Consider the following 21435-nt stretch of genomic DNA (forward strand, 5'->3'; position numbering starts at 1 on the left):
CACAGCAGCTGCCCCATAGGCCTGGGGAAGGAAGAGAAGGACAGTCCATGTTTACCTGGCAGACAGGTGATCCTCAGCAGCTGCCTTAATCTCCCTCCCAAATGGCACCCTATTCCCTATATAGTGCCTGGACAAAAGTAGTGCACTGTGTAGGGAATAGGGTGTGATTTGGGATGCAACTTCAGTCTGCCTACGCACAGCCAGCACACCCTTCCCTAGACCAGCTGTTTCCCTGTCACTTCACAGCTCTGCTACACCTATGTGTTTTAAATGGAATTAACCTATATAGTGCTGTGCATCTGTATAATGGGAGAGCACATACTTTCTGCTCCCTCCATGTGTTCTTCTTGCTGATAATGAGGCAGGTCATCATACGTTGAGCTCTAAGTCCCTCGAGTGTTTTTGTGTTATGTTCTGCCTGGGAGGCACCCGTCGTTAGCTAGAGTTCGAGCGTGACCAGCACATCTGCCATGTCGTCCGATGCTCAGGCTCCTGACGTTCACTCTTTGTTTCTGTGCAGATGCATTACAAACCAACTCTGTGCCTGGCTGTGTACTGCTACGATACAGGCTGTGTCCCAACCTGGCACCCTATTCCCTATATAGTGCACTAACTTTAACCATGCCCCATAGGGTTCAGGTCAAAAGTAGTGCACTATGTAGGGAATAGGGTGTCATTTGGGACAAAGTCACAGTGGTAATCCTTCTAGTGGGGAACTCTTTATCCCTGTGTCCTGGTTGCAGTGACCCTTGGGGACGAACACACACACTGGCTGGCCCTGCACTAATGCACTGAGAACATGGAGAGGTCTTGTTAGAGGTTAATGCAGACTAAGAGGAGAAAATCACACAGGTGAGAGGAATATGAACAGGCTTACCAATGCAACGTCAATGTATCCATCTTCTCTGTCAACACTAAATAGTTCAATTCAGACACATTGCTTATATTTTCTGTGAGTAGATAAAGTAGTGAACTACTCTATATCGTAGTTGGAAGTGTTGGAAGTATTTTATTACCCCAGTATGATAATAATGATACAAGAAAATGGCACACACAAAAATAAAACGTTTGTAATTTCTATATAATTTTTACATAAATCTTTTTTTATTTATATCAATTATATGTATTATATAATTATTTATAAGCTTTGTACAACCTGTATCAACCTGCATTTTGAATACTTTTAAAACATAAAAAAAAGCAATTTTCAATCAACTGCTGTAAACTCTTATCCTTACTGAATGCCCACTTTGATTACGGTCTCCCTCCCTCTTAAAGTCTGACCTCTTTTTGCTGGCGACGCAATTAGTTAATAGCTAACCTGTTATCTATATGCCTGTGTCCCCACCCTGCAAATGGCTGTCAATCTTCTGGTCACTCCAAACTCTCATCACAGTGAAGCAAAAAAGTATCCAAAACATGGCAGAGTCCTCACCTTACCAAAAAGAAGCCATTGAAACCAAAAATATATATAATTGGAAAATGACTAATGTTTTCTCATTTTCTATTTCAAATGAGCCTTTTTTATATATATTGTTCTCAGTTGCTATTTGATGTCTCTTCTTTAAAAATGATGGTTGTCAGAAATACACGTTTCTCACATTTGTGCAAATACTATTTAATATGTGATAGATAATAACTACAGTCTTGCTTGCCTTCTAGATGTTGGATAATATCTCCCTTAATGAGTGAGGTAATAGTGAGTGCGGATTGTATATTGTGTCCTCATTCTAGCAGAGCCGTGAGATTCCCAGTAGCCGTTATCATTTCCTATTTTCCCTTACTTTACAACTTTGCACCCTCTCTTCTGTTGGTTTTGTCTGTTTGCTTCAAACACCTTTATCATCTTTTTACTGATAATTCACTGGTTTACAGCAACTGTGATTGCTGTGAATTTGAATCCAGATGGATGAAGTATAAACATATAAATATTTGAACAAAAACAGGTAGTTAGTCTGACGTGTGCCAGACAGGCAACGATTTTAGGTGTTAAACACCACTGGTAGAACCACTCTGTAAATCACGGTTCCCTGAATTTGGCCTGCGGGTGGATTTATTTGCCCCCCCAAGTTTTCTGAGCAAAAAATAAATACATGTTTGTTTGTTGAATTTTCATTGTTGGACATAAAAAACTGTAAATAAAACCCAGGAAATCAGCTCCAATTGATTTTAATTTGGGAAATCTGTTCCCAAGTATTTCCATGCATAATAGAGAGACACATGATCATATACAAATGTAAGCAAGGTTTGAAATTATTATGTTTTAGTCAAAAATTATATCTGTTTGGGCTGATTTCAAATAATTTGCAGTCTACAAATTATTTGTAATTATGTTCCGGCCCCCCGACCATCCGCTCAAGAAAAAACCGACCCACGGCTGAATCTAGTTAATGATCTCGCTGTAAATGCATAGTTAAATTTTGAAGTGTCAATAAATCTATTCTTCTAAATAAATAATAAAAATCAGATGTGAGGCAAGTGTGGCATGCTATAGATGTAGGATCTTAATTTGAACATCCAGTTGCAGGATATCTTTCCTGCAATGCAGGACATTTTTTAACTTGTAGTGTCTTTGAGGTTTAAAAAGGCTTCTGAAGTTTGTAATTTCCACTTTGAAATTTCATACTTAATTTTCCCTGACGAAAAATATATCAACCCCTACCAAAATATCCATTAATTATAATCCACATAATAATTCACATTTCCTGTTGCTACAGGATTATTTTCCTGCTGTAGCAAACTGGCTCAAATTAAGATCCTATACCTTCAGAAAGTTCATACCACTTGACTTATTGCACATTTTGTTGTGTTACAGCCTGAATTAAAAATTGATTATATATGTTTTTTTCTTACCCATCCACACACAATACCCCATAATGACAAAGTGAAAACTTGTTTTGAGAGATTTTAGCAAATTTACTGAAAATGAAATACAGAAAAATCTCATTTACATAAGAATTCACACCCCTGAGTCAATACTTTGTAGAAGCACCTTTATCAGCGATTACAGCTGTGAATCTTTCTGGGTAAGTCTCTAAGAGCTTTCCACACCTGGATTGTACAACATTTGCCCATTATTCTTTTCAAAATTCTTCAAGCCCTGTCAAATTGGTTATTGATCATTGATAGACAACCATTTTCAGGTCTTGCCATAGATTTTCAAGCAGATTTTAGTCAAAACTTCCTGCCACTCAGGAACTGTCACTGTCTTCTTGGTAAGCAACTCCAGTGTAGATTTTGCCTTGTGTTTTAGGTTATTGTCTAGTGGAAAGCAGACTGAACCAGGTTTTCCTCGAGGATTTTGCCTGTGCTTAGCCCCAGTCCTTAACGATTACAAGCATACCCATAACATAATGCAGCCAACACTATGCTTGAAAATATGGAGAGTGGTGCTCAGTAATGTGTTGTATTTGCTCCAAACATAACACTTTGTATTCAGGACAACAAGTTAATTGCTTTGCCACATTTTTTGCAGTATTACTTTAGTGCCTTGTTGTAAACAGGATGCATGTTTTGGAATATTTATATTCTGTTCAGGCTTCCTTCTTTTCACTCTGTCAATTAGCTTAGTATTGTGGAGTAACTACAATATTGTTGATCCATCCTCAGTGTTCTCCTATCACAGCCATTGAACTCTTTAACTGTTTTAAAGTCACCATTGACCTCATGGTGAAATCCCTGAGCGGTTTCCTTCCTCTCCGGCAACTGAGTTAGGAAGGACGGCAGTATCTTTGTAGTGACTAGGTTTATTGATACACCATCCAAAGTGTAATCACTAACTTCACCATGCTCAAAGGGATATTCAATGTCTGCTTTTTTACTCATTTACCAATAGGTGCCCTTCGTTGCGAGGCATTGGAAAACCTCCCTGGTCTTTGTGGTTGAATCTGTGTTTGAAATTCACTGCTCGACTGAGGGACCTTACAGATAATTGTATGTGTGGGGTACAGAGATGAGGTAGTCATTCAAAAATCATGTTAAACACTATTACTGCACACAGAGTTAGTCCATTTAACTTATGTGACATGTTAAGCACATTTCTACTACTGAAGTTATTTAGGCTTGCCATGACAAAGGGTTTGAATACTCCTTGACTCAAGACATTTCAGCTTTTCATTTGTAAAAATAAAACATAATTCCACTTTGACGTTATGGGGTATTGTGTGTAGGCCAGGGACCAAAAAATTTAAATTTTATCAATTTTAAATTCAGGCTGTAACACAACAAAATGTCAAGTGGTGTGAATACTTTCTGAAGGCAGTGTTTATGTATTTGTATTGACCTGTGAGCAATGTTTGTTTTACACTATCGAGCCTTCCAAACCATGTGGGTGGCTCTGGTGACTGCTTCATTCATTTGCCACAAGGGATCACGGATATAGCCCCACTTGAGAAGAATACATTTGTATTGTTTTCCAAAGTGAGGGCTTTTACACCATAAATTAGTTTGCTCACCCCCATCGAGCTCCCATTTCAAAAGACAGCATGCCTGTGCCTGCTCCCCTGCTCTTTTCCAATTTCTCTTTTCTCTTTTTTTCCTTCACGCATTCGAATGCACAGTGTGGATAGTTACGAATGTGGGGGGCAGTCGGCAGATCCAGTTGGACATGAAATGTTGGATCACCAGGAAGCAGCAGGCAAACACTGTGTCTCATTGGATCAGGCATTACTGCTCGTGTTTGCGGTTGTCCTTGACAGTGAGCGCCACTGACTCCAAAACACCTGTGTTTGCTCACTGGCTTTCCCCAATCTACTAGGAAAAGGCGCAGCATGTCACATGGCCGCCAGATAACCCAGGCACCAAGGGGAATACAAAGGGCCAGGCTTTTAGTACAATTAATGATTAATGGACACCTTTCATTTAGCTTTGTCCCATTCAACCTCTCTGACAAGAGCGCTGATATTTCATAAAGCTTTAGGACTAAGATGTAGTCATATCCAAGCAGCGCAGTTAATATTCCCGTCTTCACACGTTTTCTTGAAATGTTACACGTGGATAAGGACATTCATGGCGCGGTAGCATGGACCATTTTAGTGTTCGGGTTGATAACACTGTTTAAATGTACCACTGATGCAGGGTGAATCCAGGGCCAGCTTTGAGAGTTTCTGCTAGTCTGAACTCTTGTCCACTTACAACCTCCTCCACGTTGCAGCTAGATCAGCACACAAACCTGTAAGACAATAGACATTAACCAATCAGGCAGAGGTGGTTCTGCTGGCCCACCTGTCAAAACACATCAGTAGCAAGGTATAAGGAGTTGTACACTTGAATGCAAATATTAAGCAATATTAACATATTACTATAGTTTCATAAAAGTCAGACAATTTACAATGACAATCTTAGCCTGCATCCCAAATGGGACCCTATTCCCTATATAGTGCACTAATTTTGACCACCGGCCCTGGTTACAATTAGTGCCCTATGTAGGGAAAAGGGTGCAATTTGGGACATAGTCATAGTTGGTCAGCCTTTCACTTAATATGTCCCATGACTGAAATGGGTGATAGTTCATTCATTCTACAGTCTGTGTTAATTAAATGGGGCCCTCGTGTTTCTGTCTTAATTCATGCTGTGAATGAGAACTCCGATGCTCATTTCCTCGTTGTCAAGTGCTTTTATTGGATGGGGAAATGAAGCTCTCAGAAAAAGACCTCCATTCATCCTCAGATGAGAGTCTACACCAAGACCCTCATTCTCAGTTTCTGTGTGTCTTTGTCGCTGTGGCAGCCAATCATCCTTTCTTAGGTCCCGGCCCACTCGTAATGTTTGTTTATTTATGTTTTCCTCGCAGAGACCGTTTTAGTGGTATGTTATGGAACTTGAAGAGAGGACAGGGAGAAGTTAAAAACATGGTGAAACTCCACTGAGTCAATAGAGAAGCCCAAACACAGGAGAACTCTAGTGGGTGGGAGTGTCAGGTCAATCATTTACCACAGTGATCTGAGTGGCCTGCCCCCAAGGGGTTTAGGACAGAGTACCGTGACAGTATGCGCACCGTAGATTGATACTGAGGAGTATGGAGAGGCTTTAGAGATTAATAATGGAACAACTGAGAAAAGTAATGTGTTTAGTCAAGTTTCTTCTCTTTGTGGGAAGCAAGCCTCTACTGTTTTCCTTTCAGCTTCAAGTGATAGCCAAGGTGAAACTTTTTAATATGGAAATGTAACAGCAACTACACAATAATGCATTTTAATATTGCAGATTATGGCTTCTATCAATGTAATTGTCTGCAACATTTCCATGAAAAGTATATTATTATTTTCAACTAACCCTATCACCCTTCCCCAGATTGGAGTAAACTAATTGAAAACAAAACTTAGGCTGAACAATGAATACTTTGTTAATGGATAGATTTCTCTCTTGCGCTTTCTGAAAAATGCTTCCAACTTTTTTATGTGTAACTTTGACTGAGCTGATTTTATGAACTTCCATTAACACTTGCCGTGCACAAGGTTGCAACATGGTGGCCATACATACTACAACTCATAGAACGTTTGCTAGCTGGTTAGTATCCGTTTTAGTAAATGATGGAGAAGCCATGTTGACACAGACAGGAAAACACCTGTCTGGTTTAGTTTATAGGTTTTGGATGTTTATGAGAGCACACCATCCCTCTCTTATCAAAGACCACCTGGCCATTCGTGTTTTACATGAAATTACTGTTTGTGCTGGTAAATAAAGTCTCTGTGGGCAGTAAATGTTGTCAGGCTGCCTTAAAGGCCAGTGCAGTCAAAAACGAGATTTTCCTGTGTTTTATATATATTTTCAGTAACACTTGCCATGCACAAGGTTGCAACATGGCAGCCAGAGATGACTACAACTCATAGGACGTTTGCTAGCTGGTTAGTATCCGTTTTAGTAAATGATGGAGAAGCCATGTTGACATAGACAGGAAAACACCTGTCTGGTTTAGTTTATAAGTCTTGGATGTTTATGAGAGCACACCATCCCTCTCTTATCAAAGACCACCTGGCCATTCGTGTTTTACATGTAAATAACGTTTTTGTGGGGAGTAAATGTTGTCAGGCTGCCTAAAAGGTCCAGTGCAATCAAATACGTGATTTTTCTTGTGTTTCATATATATTTCCACACTATGAGGTTGGAATAATACTGTGAATTTGTAAAAATGATATTAATGTCCTTTTAGTGTAAGAGCAGTTTGAAATGTCTGCCTGTTTTGGTGGGATGGAGTTTTGGCCTGCCTGGTGACATCACCAATAATAGACCAATAAGAAAGATAGTTCCAAACCTCTCTGCCAATAACAGCTAGTTTTCAGTTTTCCCTTCCCAACTCAGACCACTCCCAGACAGTCCTAGCAAAATTCTTGCTTGAGAAATAGCTCTTTGATAAGAAGCTATTTTTGTTTATTTTTTACTATTTTAATAGAAAAAAATAACAGTAAGGTCCTTAATTGTTACGCAGAAATGATTTGATATTGAGATAAAAACAGCTGCATTGGACCTTAAACGTGTACTTCTGTCAGCATCTTGTGTTGTCTCCACACACCAAGGAAACAGTGGACACTCGCCAATATACAGTATCTGCAGTAATGTCAAATTTATGAGCTTTAGAGTGGACCGGGACCTCCCTAACTTTTATTAGCATAGAGGCCTGGGTCTTGGACCGCTGTGACAATGACAGTTAACTTCTTTAATAGTGCAAAAAAAATGTGGAGCCACTCAAATACAGACCATTTACAAGTGAGCCAGTCCTAAAATCAATCTTATAACTTATTGGCCTTTTTCAGTCTCCATTAACTAATGCTGCTTTTCAACTGTAACACCAGTTTTACACTAGTGTATACACCCTTATGTAATACTAGGGATTTTTTTTTCTTCTACCAAAAATAAATACATCTACATTCTGTTTTCCTCAGTGCATTAATGCTTTCAGGCAGCTAACAAAATAAATTGTACATGACGAACTTTACTGCAGAAAGCCCATAATCCATAAACAAAGGTATAAATCAAAGGGGACCCATAAATCCTAATCGCAATCCTATTGAGTGGCATCTCAGGTGAGTGTGTTAAGTTAAAAATAGTACCCTAATGACTGTACGGTTCAAGCAAAGGTTGTTGTGTAGGAGGATTAGGTAAGATGGATGTCTTGTTAAACACATACCTTGCTGGTGCCACTGAAGGTTCATTACCTAGTGGGCAGGTAACACATTGTCTATAGGCTTATTTTGTACTTGGGGGTCTGCATCTCTCTCTCTCTTTCTCATTCTCTATTTCTTTCTCCATCTTATCTTTCTCTGGCATTCGCTCAGACTGCATCACCCCTCCCGGGTGTACTGGGATGAAACCTGCATTGTGGAGAAAAAGAGAGCATGAGCTTCTTAGGGCCTGGTGTTAAATCTTCCATAAGCCTGACCCGTCTCTCTTACTATCATCCGAGAGTACACATCGCAATAACATTCACACAGACTTGAGGCACAGAGAAAGAGCGACGTGGTATTATTGACTCCTTAGAAAGCATTGCATCCTTTTGTTTGGTGTGCCCCTCTTTAGTAACTTTCCTCAGTATCTGCATTAAGTGTTTTCTGTAAGATGTTTGCAAGCTGATATTGAGCTTGGATGGTCATTAGTCAGTCCTAAGGTGAAAACCACCACTCAGAATAGCCCAGGCAGGAATGTTGGACTCATCTGCCCCTCACACCCAAGACAGTGTGCTCCAAAGTCTGTTTACAGAGACCTCACACCCACAACTCAACAGTGGAAAAGCCATAACAGTGAATTACTGTGGGCTTGTGATTGGAAATTGCCTTTTCAGTCCTATGTCTGTAATATAAGGAAAATATACCATGACTCCATAGATTCAGTGTCATATTGTAGATACCTGGTAGGTCCTGGTAGGCCGGCATTTAAAAAAAGAACATGCTCTGGGTCGTAATCTAGTCATTGGTCACCATCATTCTCGGCAAGGATTCTCTGTGAATGTTCTTGAGCACAGCCAAGCACGGTGTCAGGCCCAATTTATTTTGTTTCATGGCAGTGAGGACTGTGAACGGGGATGTGTCCCAAATGGCACCCCATTCCCTATGTAGTGCACTACTTTTCACCAGGGCCTGGTCAAAAGCCGTGCACTACATAGTGCCATTTGGGACGTAATCTAGGACTGTGAATGAGTGGTGAGATCCTGTGAACAGAGCTATGTTTCAGCACCAGTGAGGCGTGAAGCAGGAGTCCTGCACCACCCAGTAGCCTATCCCACTCACTCACAGAGAGAATGTATAGGCCTACCTATGTGTATCTCCCTAAACCATGGGTTGCACAAGTGGCACTCACCCCTCCCGGAATTATTAATGGGCCTTTTCAAAACATGTCATCATGCAAATGTACCGAAGGCCTACGTGGCATGGGATCTCTCATTCTGGTCTAGATGTGATATTTGACCACTTTATAACATCATATTAGAGGGTTAAATAATGATGTTGTAGGTGTGTTTATGCTATGATCAGAACAATTATTTTAACTCAATATTGATGACTTTTTTCCTTCCTAAGATTGTCTTGTATTCTATTACTCACAATTATTATTATGTTATTATAGAACAAGTAGAGATGTAGAGTTGTTAAATATATCCATCCTTCACATCCAATAAGACACTCTTTCTATCTAGACCACTCTATCACATTATATGTAGCTTACCATTAACACAATCTATAAAACCTGATAAGATTGTAACAACCCTATTTTATACTGGGTTAGTCAGTCAACACGTCTCTAATGACTCTTTATCACAAAGCCTTCCTGCCAGTTAATTAAAACAACCAAGAAAGCAATGTGACAAACAGTGGTTGTCCCAAATGGCACCCTATTCCCTATGTAGTGCACTACTTTTGACCAGAGCCCATTTAGGATGCACACAATGCTGTAACATCAAACGTTGCAGAAAGCATCACAGAAGCTGTAGGGAGGGAGGGGGGGGGTCCCATTTAAATCTTTCCTCTGTAACCTCACTGAAGGCATAGCACACCATCAACCGTTGTATACAGACTGACCACAAGCTATAGAGGGACTTTGCAAAGAGGACTGACCCGAGAAAGTGACAGGATGCAGAGAAATTCACGTTGATTAAACCTTTTTGCATAAGACATATCCCAAAAACTGAGTTCACTCTAGTCTAGAGAAACAGCTGTTCGCCATTCATAGGGACGTACAATGTTGCTTTTTTTTAAGGCAACAAAGCTTAAGCGCCGATCTGTATGCCTTTCAGACCCCAGGTCTGGCCACCCAGAGTGATCCAGGCTGGGGGGATTTAGTGGGGTGGAGAAGGTGACTAGGGGGCTACTAAACACACTGTAGGAAAGTCCCTTTAGGTCCACATTTATAGTAGCACAGCCAGGTACCTCTGCAACTGATGAAATACTATAACGTGAATTTAATTGAAGCACTATCAAAGGTTTGTAATGTGTCTACTGCATGGAGAGGCTGGATCATAGGCAATCCAACATCATTCACCACACTTGGAAACACCACAACAAACTATAGCCCATGCTAAACCACGGCACGTGCATGGCCGATCTCCGCCAATAAAACAATTGGCTATCGAGTCAAATGGAGCAGAATCAGGCCAGATTGGACAGATGTGGTCACAAGACGCTACAGTTTTACAGAGAAAAGTATTTAAAAGGCATAAGACATCTGTAGTCTTATCTAACCAATGGGGATGCAAACAGGCCACAACAAAAGGAGCCCTAAGACACCGCGCTTGATTCATGGGAAAGCCATCGGCCTGCCTTTGTGGCTGCCCTTCTCCTGAGCAAATAGTCCAAACTGTTCATTCGCCGTCTCCCATTCTCTCGCCGGCACATTGTTTGTGTCCTTGCATTTCATTCTGACTGGGGAAGATTGCTCTCAGGGCCAGTGAGCAAACAGTGGAGAAAGGAGCCTGCCATCTTCCTCTGTTCCCAGGAGAACTAGTATTTTTATTTCAGCTCCAAGCTGTCAAAGGAGCCAAGAGTTTATGTCAGGATGCTGAATTAATTGCTTTAAGCTGGGGGGCTGGCCACTGCCAACTTCATCCCCAAATGCTCCGTTAAACGTTTCCATGAGATTATTAGAAAATAATGTCTCCTCCCCTCTATCATCCAACCGCTGCACAGAGTATCGAAATTTACAAATGTTTGGATAAAAAAATGATGCATTCATTTCACAGTTGCCACCATTGCGGTATGAACAATCATTTCAGTGTGGCTGTCTGTCATCATGGGTTTCAAAGGCAAACAATTGTTTTGATTGTTTGATGTTTTGCTAATTATTTATTGGTTGAAGATTTGTTGTGGCTTCATGGAAAAGCCACACACAAAAGATCACATTGATTTCATTTTGATTGCTTACTAAATGGTTGGAATTCTGTCTTGTGCTGAATATGTGATTTCCTGAATCTATCTACAGAATAACGACTAATAAATAACTAGGCATCCAATAGCCCTGCCTCGTATCTGCGTCCCAAATGGCACCCTATTCCTTTTATATAGTGCACTACCCTATGGGCCCTGGACAAAAGTAGTTCACTAAATAGGAAATAGGGTGCAACTTGGGATGCAACCATAACCTATGTACCTGCAGAAAGCCATCGATCCTGTCCTGTTAATAAGTAACTCACAGTGTCTGTACCACAACCCACCCTTAACTGACCATTCTCACAGCCATGCAGGTCAAAACCTGTTCTCTGTGCTCACTGCAGTCTTTTTACTGCATTTACAAGGGCTTGTTCCAAATGGCACCCTATCCCCTATATAGTGCACTACTTTAGAAAGTAGTCCTCTGTAGCTCAATTGGTAGAGCATGGCGCTTGTAACGCCAGGGTAGTGGGTTTGATCCCCAGGACCACCCATACGTAAAAATGTATGCACACATGACTGTAAGTCGCTTTGGATAAAAGCGTCTGCTAAATGGCATATTATTATTATTATATTAGAGTAAAATGTCAAAAGTAGTGCACTATATAGGGAAGAGGTGCCATTTGGGACGCACAACATTTCTCCCAGGCAGGTAGAGCTGACAGATACTTGTCTCTGACAGATATGCTCTAACGTATTTTCCTTTATCATACCCCGATACAGATGTAGGATCATAATTTGATCACAGTTTTTTTTTGCTGACAATTTTCCTGCAAAGCAGTAGTTTTTAAAAAGGCTTCTAAAGTTTGTAATTTCCACTTTAAAATGTCAGACTGGATTTGCCATAGCAAAACAATTTGCACATTAATTAAATCCACATAATAATTCAAATTTCCTGATGGTGCAGGATTATTTTCCTGCTGTAGAACACTGGCTCAAATTAAGATCCTACATCTGTAGCTGTGATTAATTCACAGTTTAGATATACTGCATTTTACATTCTTGCTGTGGCTATACTCTTATTGCCAAATCTCTTAATTTCTTCTTCGTCACATTTAGCCTCAGATATTGGGGTTAAATTTAGCAGACCCCACATAACATCTCCTCTCTGTTCTCCTCAGCATTTCAATCTACAATGTAGATCCAGCCCAGGTCATTATTTTGTGTATTGAAACAGTCTCTCTCACGCCACTCAGCAGGCTTCCCAGTGGGAACATCCATAAAGTGGGAAACTGATCCTGTCTGCAGTGAGGAACACTATAGCTCTTTACATGGAGAATTTCCATGCTAAATCTCCCACTGATGACAGCCTTGTTACAACCTCAATACCTTCTCTGGGGGTCTTTCTGTTGCTAATGATAAAACAAGCTCCAATCACATCAGATAAATCTGGATTTGGGTGCTATGGGGCATTGGCATTACAATGGGTCATTCCTTTAATCTGGCAGATAATTAAAATGGATCCCAGAACCCCTTTAATTGACAACCTCTGGAAAACTGTGGGCATCAGGGGAGTTGTCTGCGGGGAGCTGGTGGCCTTTCACTCTGCCATACAGCACAATACACATCCCATGGCTTTGAAAATGATGCCTGACTTAAAGCACCCACCATAACCTAGATGGGGTATTTGTGTGGATACATGCCTTGATAATGAGTGCAATTAATGAAACAAAAAAAATTATAGGGTGTGAAATACAGTGAAATTGTTGTATAGTAGCTTTTGAAATGTTTGAGTGTTTCACATCCTTACAGTTGATTATTGCACTTTCAAATATCATAAATATATTTTGTATTATACTGTCACTACACTGCAATGACCTGCGGCTTCATTAATAACCAACGTGTAACACTACCAGCTGGAATTTGTTTTCCCACACTTTGCACAACTCCCAGGTTTTCATTGCACATGGGCCTCTAGACAGGAGCACTCTCAGTCAGCAGCTTGGATTGCAGTGCAGACCAGAGATCACCCTCCTCTCATGATGGGTAGATGGATGGATTTATTGATAGATTGATTGACTGTTTACTCAGTGTGAGAGCCGTGAGGAGGACGTGAAGGGGAGCCTGTGAGGGGGTCAGGGCTGGTTCAGACTGCAGGCAGGCCTCTCAGCCCAGTCAATGGGACAGTGTTGACACAGAGCTCCTTCCCTCCATCCCCAAGTGTCAACGCCACTGTGGCGACCGCCTATGAAAGGCTCCCCCACGGCAGGAATTTCGCACCAGGCCGCCAGAAAATATCAACCCAGGCAAGTGGAGTCTCCTCTCACATTCTCGCCCTTCGCCTTCACCAGCACCTTCCCCTATCCAACTTCTCCTTTCAGAGGTTGGCCCTTTTCAGTGATGTCTGAGAGAGGGAAATGCAATAATCAGGGCCGGTTCCAGGCATAAGTGACATAAGCGGTCGGTTAGGGTCTCCGGTCGCTAGGGGGCCCCCGACCAAATGAATGGTAGAATACACTAGATGCTATTTCTAAATGTGGTTATGCATCAGCAGTTTTTCTCTTGTTATGTCAGTCACTGACAGTCACTCAATTAGCCATGTCAGCTAACAGTTTTTAGATTGGTAGTTGGTCTAGCCAGCTATCTAAACTTGTAAATTGTTCTCTACACCGCATCGCAAAATGGGTAGAATTGCAGGAAATTAGCTTAAGAAATGTCTCTCTACCCCTAGGCAAAATGAGTAGAATTGCATGATTTTTTTTTTTTTAATTGCTACGTTTTCTCCCGTCAACAGCGGGGCCACTAAAATGTTTTGCCACGAGGTGAGGGGCCCCCCAACCAAATCTCCCTTAGGGCCCCCAAAAGGCTAGAGGCGGCCCTGGCAATAATGAGAAAAGGCCCAATTGCTCTAAAAGATTGTTATCATGTGGATGGAACACTGTGCACCCCTTGCAGTCTGATATGAATCAGGTTAGGTTTCACACACACTAATGGAGGGAGGATGTCCAAAACCTGAGCCCTCCATCTACAACTCCTCTTGTTTATACAGAATACAAACAAAATAGAACTACCATTTTTTTATTTGTACTCCCCAGGTAATGTTAGTTTCAAAATTAGGACACAGAGGGTAGTACATTTATTGGTATTCAATAACACTACATTATTTGCATTTATAGAGGGTCAGATATACTACAGTCTGATATATGAGCATATTTTGTTTCAACCTGTTCCAACATACTATGGGGCGGGCCTCTCTCCCAGTCTAAAATATGAGATTAGGACTATATCTCAGTTGAAAGGATATTTAAGCCTAAAACCAGAGTGGAGTGAACAGCCCCAACCCTCCAATAAGCTAAAGCAGTATTACAGCTTGAAAACTCATATCAGAAATCACCTTGGAGACCACTCTTCTTGGGTGTTCCAGGTCCAGCCAAAACGGCTCATCTGGAGGGCACGAGTTGGGTACTAGTGCCCTCAATGGAATCAATGGGTGTCATACTGTATACAATCAGAGCCATATATTTGAATATATAAAGCTAAGTATATGGCTCCTGGTACATTGTGAAGCTAACTTGTTCTAGTATAATGGGGCTAAGATTACATATAAAAATAAATTGTATACTCCTAAAAATATATTGTTTTACAATAGCCTACTAAAAGCATGATTTTTGTTCGTTGAGCAAGATGCTAAATAGGCTATTATATTGCCTATTCATCCTATTTAATCTAGTTATGTTCCACTTCTGGCCATTTTCAAAACGGCCGAAGCCCTATATTACAGAGTGCGATATTCTGAGCATACACTCATTTAATGTCTAGTAATAGACTAATCCAATACCTGCATTATCAGTGGAATCGGAGTGAATCAATTATTTAAAGACTATTATTAAGGCACCGATCCCATCTCCTGCTGAAGATGAAATCAGACAGAAAAATCGTGCCAAGATAGTAGAGGGGTCACCTTCAAAATATAGCCCTGCATTGGCTATTTTTACACCGCTGTAAACAAACATTTGCCTATACAAATAATGCAATTTATAACACATAATAATAATAATAATAATAATAATAATAATAATAATAATAATAATAATAATAATAATAATAAAGCATTATTACTAATATTATTATTATCCTTATGTTTTATCAATATTATTATGCCTATATAAACATAGCATAGGAATACACAATGTTCACATTTCGCATAGGCCAACGGTATTCATTTCTATTCGAAGAAAAACGAATATTAATTTAAAAATACCATCTGGCGGTGAATCGAAATGTAATGAATCTCAACGAATCAAAATTTCATGAAAACAAAAACATCAAGAACAATCTACAAAAAGACCCCATGCATGACAAGGATCAAGAGAAATAAATGTGTTTTTGCATGCCTACCTCTGGATAGGTTTGTGGCCGCTGGACATTGAAAAGCGACGAGATCCTGGAAGACTCCAGCAAACTGCTTCCGAGGACTGAAGTCATCACAGCATTTATTTCAACGCGAACTCTGTCACTGTTTACTGAGCCACAAAGAAAATATGTCACTATCTTGCTAGTTTTTAAAAAATAATATTGTTTTACACTGATAATATCGATTTTTTTTATCAGCAAGAGAGACAATTAAAATGTACCTACATTTTACAGACGCTCTTATCCAGAGCGACTTACAGTTAGTGCATACATTTTTCATACTGGCCCCCCGTGGGAATCGAACCCACAATCCTGGCGTTGCAAGCGCCATGCTCTACCAACTGAGCTACAGGAGGCTTACCAAGACTAATAGGCCTATAGCCTAATATTTAGTAAAGATTGCAATGTGACCTTCAGGTGTTTATTGTACATGTATGTTTTGTTTGCAGATGATTATCCCATGTATTGTGCCCCGATAATTCGTGATTATGAGTCGGTCATATGAGGGGATACTGTTGCCATAAAGTGTGACAGGACAGGTGGCAAAATATGGACAGTTCGGATAGGCCTTCAGACGTCACCTTCTAGAGATTATAGACCATTTGCACAGAGGGCTTTTCTTGATTTTTTTGTATAATTCGAAAGGGGTAAGGGATTTTTAAAAAACAAGGTACATTTTGAAATTGTTTTAATTTGAGTAAAACATGTTTTTAAGTTTAATAGCCTGTAGTTTCTTCATGTGAACATGGCTTATGTTTACGTTTCCTCGGTGAAAGCAGCATGGGCTACCATCCCATCGCGAAGTTGTTGATGTATTCAGAAGGGGCTATGACATGGGTTCATCTTATCAGTTAGGATCAGTGGTGAGTCACACGTTAAGTGGTTTAAGAGTAACCCCATGACAGGGCTGCATGTGGGACTAACATCAGGGTAATAACCGTCACTTTCATTGTGAATTTGTCTTGTTTTTGCAGATGATAAAAGTGATAATGAAACAAATGTAGGGCGTCAGGTAGCCTAGTGTTGGGCCATACCCAAAGGTCGCTGGTTCGAATACCCAAGGTGAAAAGTATGTCGATGTGCCTTTGAGCAAGGCACTTAACATTTACATTTTAGTCATTTAGCAGACGCTCTTATCCAGAGCGACTTACAGGAGCAATTAGGGTTAAGTGCCTTGCTTAAGGGCACATCGACAGATTTTTCACCTAGTCGGCTCGGGGATTAGAACCAGCGACCTTTCGGTTACTGGCACAACGCTCTTACCCACTAAGCTACCTGCCGACCCTTAACCCTAATTTGCTCCAGGGGCGCTGTACTACTATGGCTGACCCTGTAAAACAACACATTTCACTGCACCTATCTGGTATTTGTGACAATAAATATATATTTTTAAATGTCATGCTTCATTTGAAAATTATTTGGTGCTCCGTGGGGTTCAGGAAGGATTGGTGGGGTGTGACATATGACCAACGGGAAATCATTCCGGAATTGTCAGATTGTGCAGAGGAAAACGCCCCTTTGTATAAAATGTCAAGTTAATAATAGACTAACCGAACCCGTTTTATAAATAATAACAATAATAATGTGGTTATGTTAGGTTTAATAAAATGAATAAAGCAATATTATCCTAATACATTTTTTGGGTGTGGTGGTCTTCGTTTAGTTTCTTGGCGAAAATTGCAACCTTTATTCTAAATGTGCAGATGGATATATTGTCTTATTGAATAGTATGGAATAGTATGTAGGCCTATAAGTAGTCCTATAAATACATACATCTTACTTTATTCATTGATGCTGCTTATCTTTCATTGTTATATAATTGACCTAACTGCTAGTCTTTCTTACAGAAAGATGTTCGATATTTTTAACATTTTGCATAATTAGCCTTAATCTTATGCAGTTGCCATATAATAATGCACACAGAAAGGTCATATCAAATAATACTTTAATATAGATTTTCGCTTGCTACATGAATACACATGAAAAAATTATAGCCTAAGTTATAAGGGATACACACGATATTGGCACAAAGCACGTCTCACAATTTGTAACATACATTTCCGCTGTGCCTGTGAATCCCACAGTTACGCCTTCAATTAATGTAAAAGTGTCTGTTTGAAATAATGTCGTCACATATCAACATACTCTGAACGAACTTGACACTGAATCAGTCCCTTCCATGTCCAATGTCCATAAAATGTGATGCATAAAAACAAAAAAACAATCAATTTACAAATGTACAAATTGTAATTGCTAGAAAAAGTTAATTGAATGCAGATTCAAATTCAAGAAGAGTTCATGATTGGCCTCGAATACACACCTTGGTAGTAAGAAGTGTCTGTGGGTGTCGAAGCAACATCTATGCCCGTTTTAGTCGACATTGAGCCCATGGACAGTGCCCCTGTCATCGGTGAACCATAGCCGTACTGCATCATCTGTTCATACGTTTTTAGGTCCATTTTGTGGTGATGCTGCTGCTCCGACGACATTAGATTGTTGATGGAGAAGGGGTGATTGAATGAATAGTGGTGCTCGGGCTTCAGGTGCGCTTCGTGCACGAGCACCGAGTGATGCTGAGACAGGAGATGGTGCGTCTGTGGGATAGGAGACGGCGCGTGCTCGGCGGGGCTCATTACCTGCTGCCGGGGTTTCGGGTCAGATAATTGCCGTTTGACGTCTTTAACGGACGGGGTAGGATGGGGTGATTCGTTACCGTTACAGCTCTCTGGGCTGCTGTTAGAGCCGCCCTCGGAAGCCTTCTTCCCGGTCTCCCTGCCGAGGTCTTTCTCGCACCTGAACCGCTTTTGCCTCCGGAGATAGCAGCCGTTCTCAAACATATTCCCTGAGTCCGGGTGAAGAGTCCAGAAAGATCCTTTGCCCGGCTTATCCGGGGACCTGGGCACTTTGAGGAAGCAGTCGTTGAAGGATAGAGAGTGGCGGATAGAGTTTTGCCAGCGCTGCTGGTTCTGTCTGTAGAAGGGGAAAAGGTCCTGGATCCACTGGTATAGCTCATTCAACGTCAGCATCTTTGTGGTTGACTGCTGTAAAGCCATGGTGATGAGAGAAATGTAGGAATATGGGGGCTTGGCGTGCGTATAGCTTCTCCGGTATGTTTTGGGGTCCCTTGACCTTATGTTGGACTGTCCATACATGGGGCTCATAACGCTCATATTACTATAGGAGGACAGGGCATTCATCGATGGAGACTGGGTGTTTATGGGGCTCATGTTCGGGTTCAGCGCCGCGCTCATGCCCGCCATCCCTGCTCCCATACCGTGCATGGCCCCGGAGCCCGGTGACATCCCGGCCATGGAGTGGTTCACACCCGTGTTGACGTATGACATGTTCATGGGGCTGCCTGACATGTTGCTGGTTGAAGTCATTCCAGGCATGCTCATATAGGTGCTCATCGAGTTCATTCCTAGACCGGTGTGTTGTGTCATGTTCCCAACTGAGGTATAGCACTGTCAAAAAAAAAGAGTGCACAACGTCAATAATATATTTAACAATGTGAATGAAGTAGACCTATTAAAATCACATCGAAATAATTATGCCTACAGAAATTTGTTGTCACTTAGATCAAAATATATTTTTCAGTCGGCCAAATATCCAATCTTAATATCCAATCTTAATTTGTAACTTCAAACAATTACGTTCAAATAGTGAAGACCTGCATATATACCTACATCCTAAAGAATATTCTAAAACTATTTTATTCCAAGTCTTATCAAAACGCAAAACGAAAGCGATTGAAAAGTGGGACAATTAGTCAAGGAGTGTAGCCTAATGAGGCGAAGGGATCATTGTAGGTTCCATAATAGCCTAATTCGATACATAGTCAAAAGAGAAATTATAGGCTACGATTAAATAATATGAAATACATTTCAGATTCAATTAGATTTTCTAAATAATAAAGACTCATGTTATATATTTCGTAAATGTTCTTTCCATCCTCACTAGAAATTGGTCAGAAGAGCGAAGAGATCCTGGAGGATTTCTATGGTGCCTCGAGTCAATATTTGATCACAAAGTTAATATTATCTCAAGGCTAATATTGAGTTGTATAGACAGCAACATGCATATATATTTAAACTCTACCCACCTCGGGCTCTCCGTAGTAAGCATTCCAGTCTGAATGCTCGTGTCCTTCCATTTTAACAGCGCTTAGCATTGTGGACGGTCCAAAACAAATTTCCTTCAACAGCCTCTCAGTCCCAACAGAAGATTAAGTGAAAAAACGGCCCTAAAACCGATAGGGGACCACAGGCAACCCAGGTCGTTTAGTCTGCGTGCTGCCTGGGGACCGGTTCATGGGTTTCTTTCTGCCCGGAGTGCCTTCAGATGCTGTAAAGCGACTGACGATGACAAGAGTTGTAATGACGTTAGCTCCTCGTCTTGCTGTGGTATAAGCAGCACTGTGTCGTGCTAGGCGCTCGAGCCTCCAATCCTCACTCATTCAATGCCCTATTTGAATAATCTGCTCACACCTAGGCACGAGACTGCTCGGTTGGCCCTCTATTGTACACCTGCGCTGTCTGAAAAGGGCAAACCCATTTGAAAGGATCCAATATGTAAAATGTGATTGTTTTCCATCAGAAAAAAAGACAAGGATTTTTGAATTCTAAGAGGGTTTATAGGAATGTGATTTGGCATCTTCTGACCGAGTATTCTTATTTCTCTCAAGGAGTGTGGTCTTTACCTCACTTAATTTGCATTCGAATCACATTTTACAGTTTCAGCATGCAATCAAAAATTGGGTCAAAATAAACAAGGAATTTCCTAACCAGATTTTTCCACAAAACCACAACGTGCGTCGATATAATAAATAGGCATATTGATATTGAGACATGGGTGACTATAAAACACCACTTTTAATACTTATTTAGGCCATATTGAATCATGATTTAGGAATGCAACATGGGAATGTTTTTATTTGAGCAATAAGTCCAGGGGTCCATGCATCGATTTAATTCTGGAGTGAGGGGGCGATAAGGGTAGTCTGGTCTACAACGGTGATGACAGAAAAGCACAACTTCGTAGAACGTTGTGTGCAGCATTTCGAATTTCGAAACATTGCAAACACATTTTCAGGGTCAACTGAACTCGAGGGACGTTGTAAGATTTTGGATCGTTATTATTAACTTATAGGCCTAATATTGTGCATAATTGTCTCTTGAATTCTAAGTGTTAACGCAACTAATATAATTCTATCATATTTATTTTATTATATGTCCATTGTGTAATACAAAATACTTCAGTGGGCAACAAATGATTGATCCATCTGTAATGTGAGCTCTGAACTACACTGATTGTACTAAATATTAGGAACACCATCCTAATATTGAGTTGCAACCCCTTTTGCCCTCAGAACAGCCTCATTTCGTCGGGGTATGGACCACAATGTGTCGAAAGCGTTCCACAGGTATGCTGGCCCATGTTGACTCCAATGCTTCCCACAGTTGTGTCAAGTTGGCTGGATGTCCATTGGGTGGTGGACCATTCTTGATACACATGGGAAACCGTTGAGCGTGAAAAAACCAGCAGCGTTGCAGTTCTTGACACACTCAAGCCGGTGTGCCTGGCACCTACTACTATACTCCGTTCAAAAGCACTTAAATATTTTGTCTTGCCCATTCACCCTCTGAATGGCACACATACACAATCCATGTCTCAATTGTCTCAAGGCTTAAAAATCCTTATTTAACCTGTCTGCTCCCCTTCATCAACAGTGATT

The 21435-nt window shown here is 40.7% G+C and overlaps 1 protein-coding gene across 4 annotated transcripts; it reads right to left on the bottom strand.

Moving 5' to 3' along the window:
- Window positions 1–1082: 1082 nt before the first annotated feature.
- LOC311106627 (forkhead box protein A2-like) lies at window positions 1083–20527 on the bottom strand. Of its 4 annotated transcripts, XR_014610343.1 has the most exons (5): window positions 19804–20527; window positions 18022–19165; window positions 15687–15811; window positions 8123–8306; window positions 1083–5170 (listed from the first exon to the last, which is right to left on the bottom strand). XR_014610343.1 is itself a non-coding variant. In XM_084149015.1 (4 exons), the coding sequence occupies exons 1-4, from the start codon at window positions 19870–19872 to the stop codon at window positions 5153–5155; spliced, it is 1356 nt and encodes a 451-aa protein (XP_084005141.1). In that variant the 5' UTR covers window positions 19873–20527; the 3' UTR covers window positions 1083–5152. The 4 variants fall into 4 exon arrangements, 3 of the variants coding, with proteins under 3 accessions (XP_084005141.1, XP_084005139.1, XP_084005140.1); XM_084149015.1 differs by lacking the exon at window positions 8123–8306; XM_084149013.1 differs by having other exon boundaries at window positions 1083–8306.
- Window positions 20528–21435: the final 908 nt, after the last annotated feature.

Source organism: Coregonus lavaretus (genome assembly GCF_964263955.1).
Source record: "Coregonus lavaretus genome assembly, chromosome: 31".
Classification (NCBI taxonomy): Eukaryota; Metazoa; Chordata; class Actinopteri; order Salmoniformes; family Salmonidae; genus Coregonus; species Coregonus lavaretus.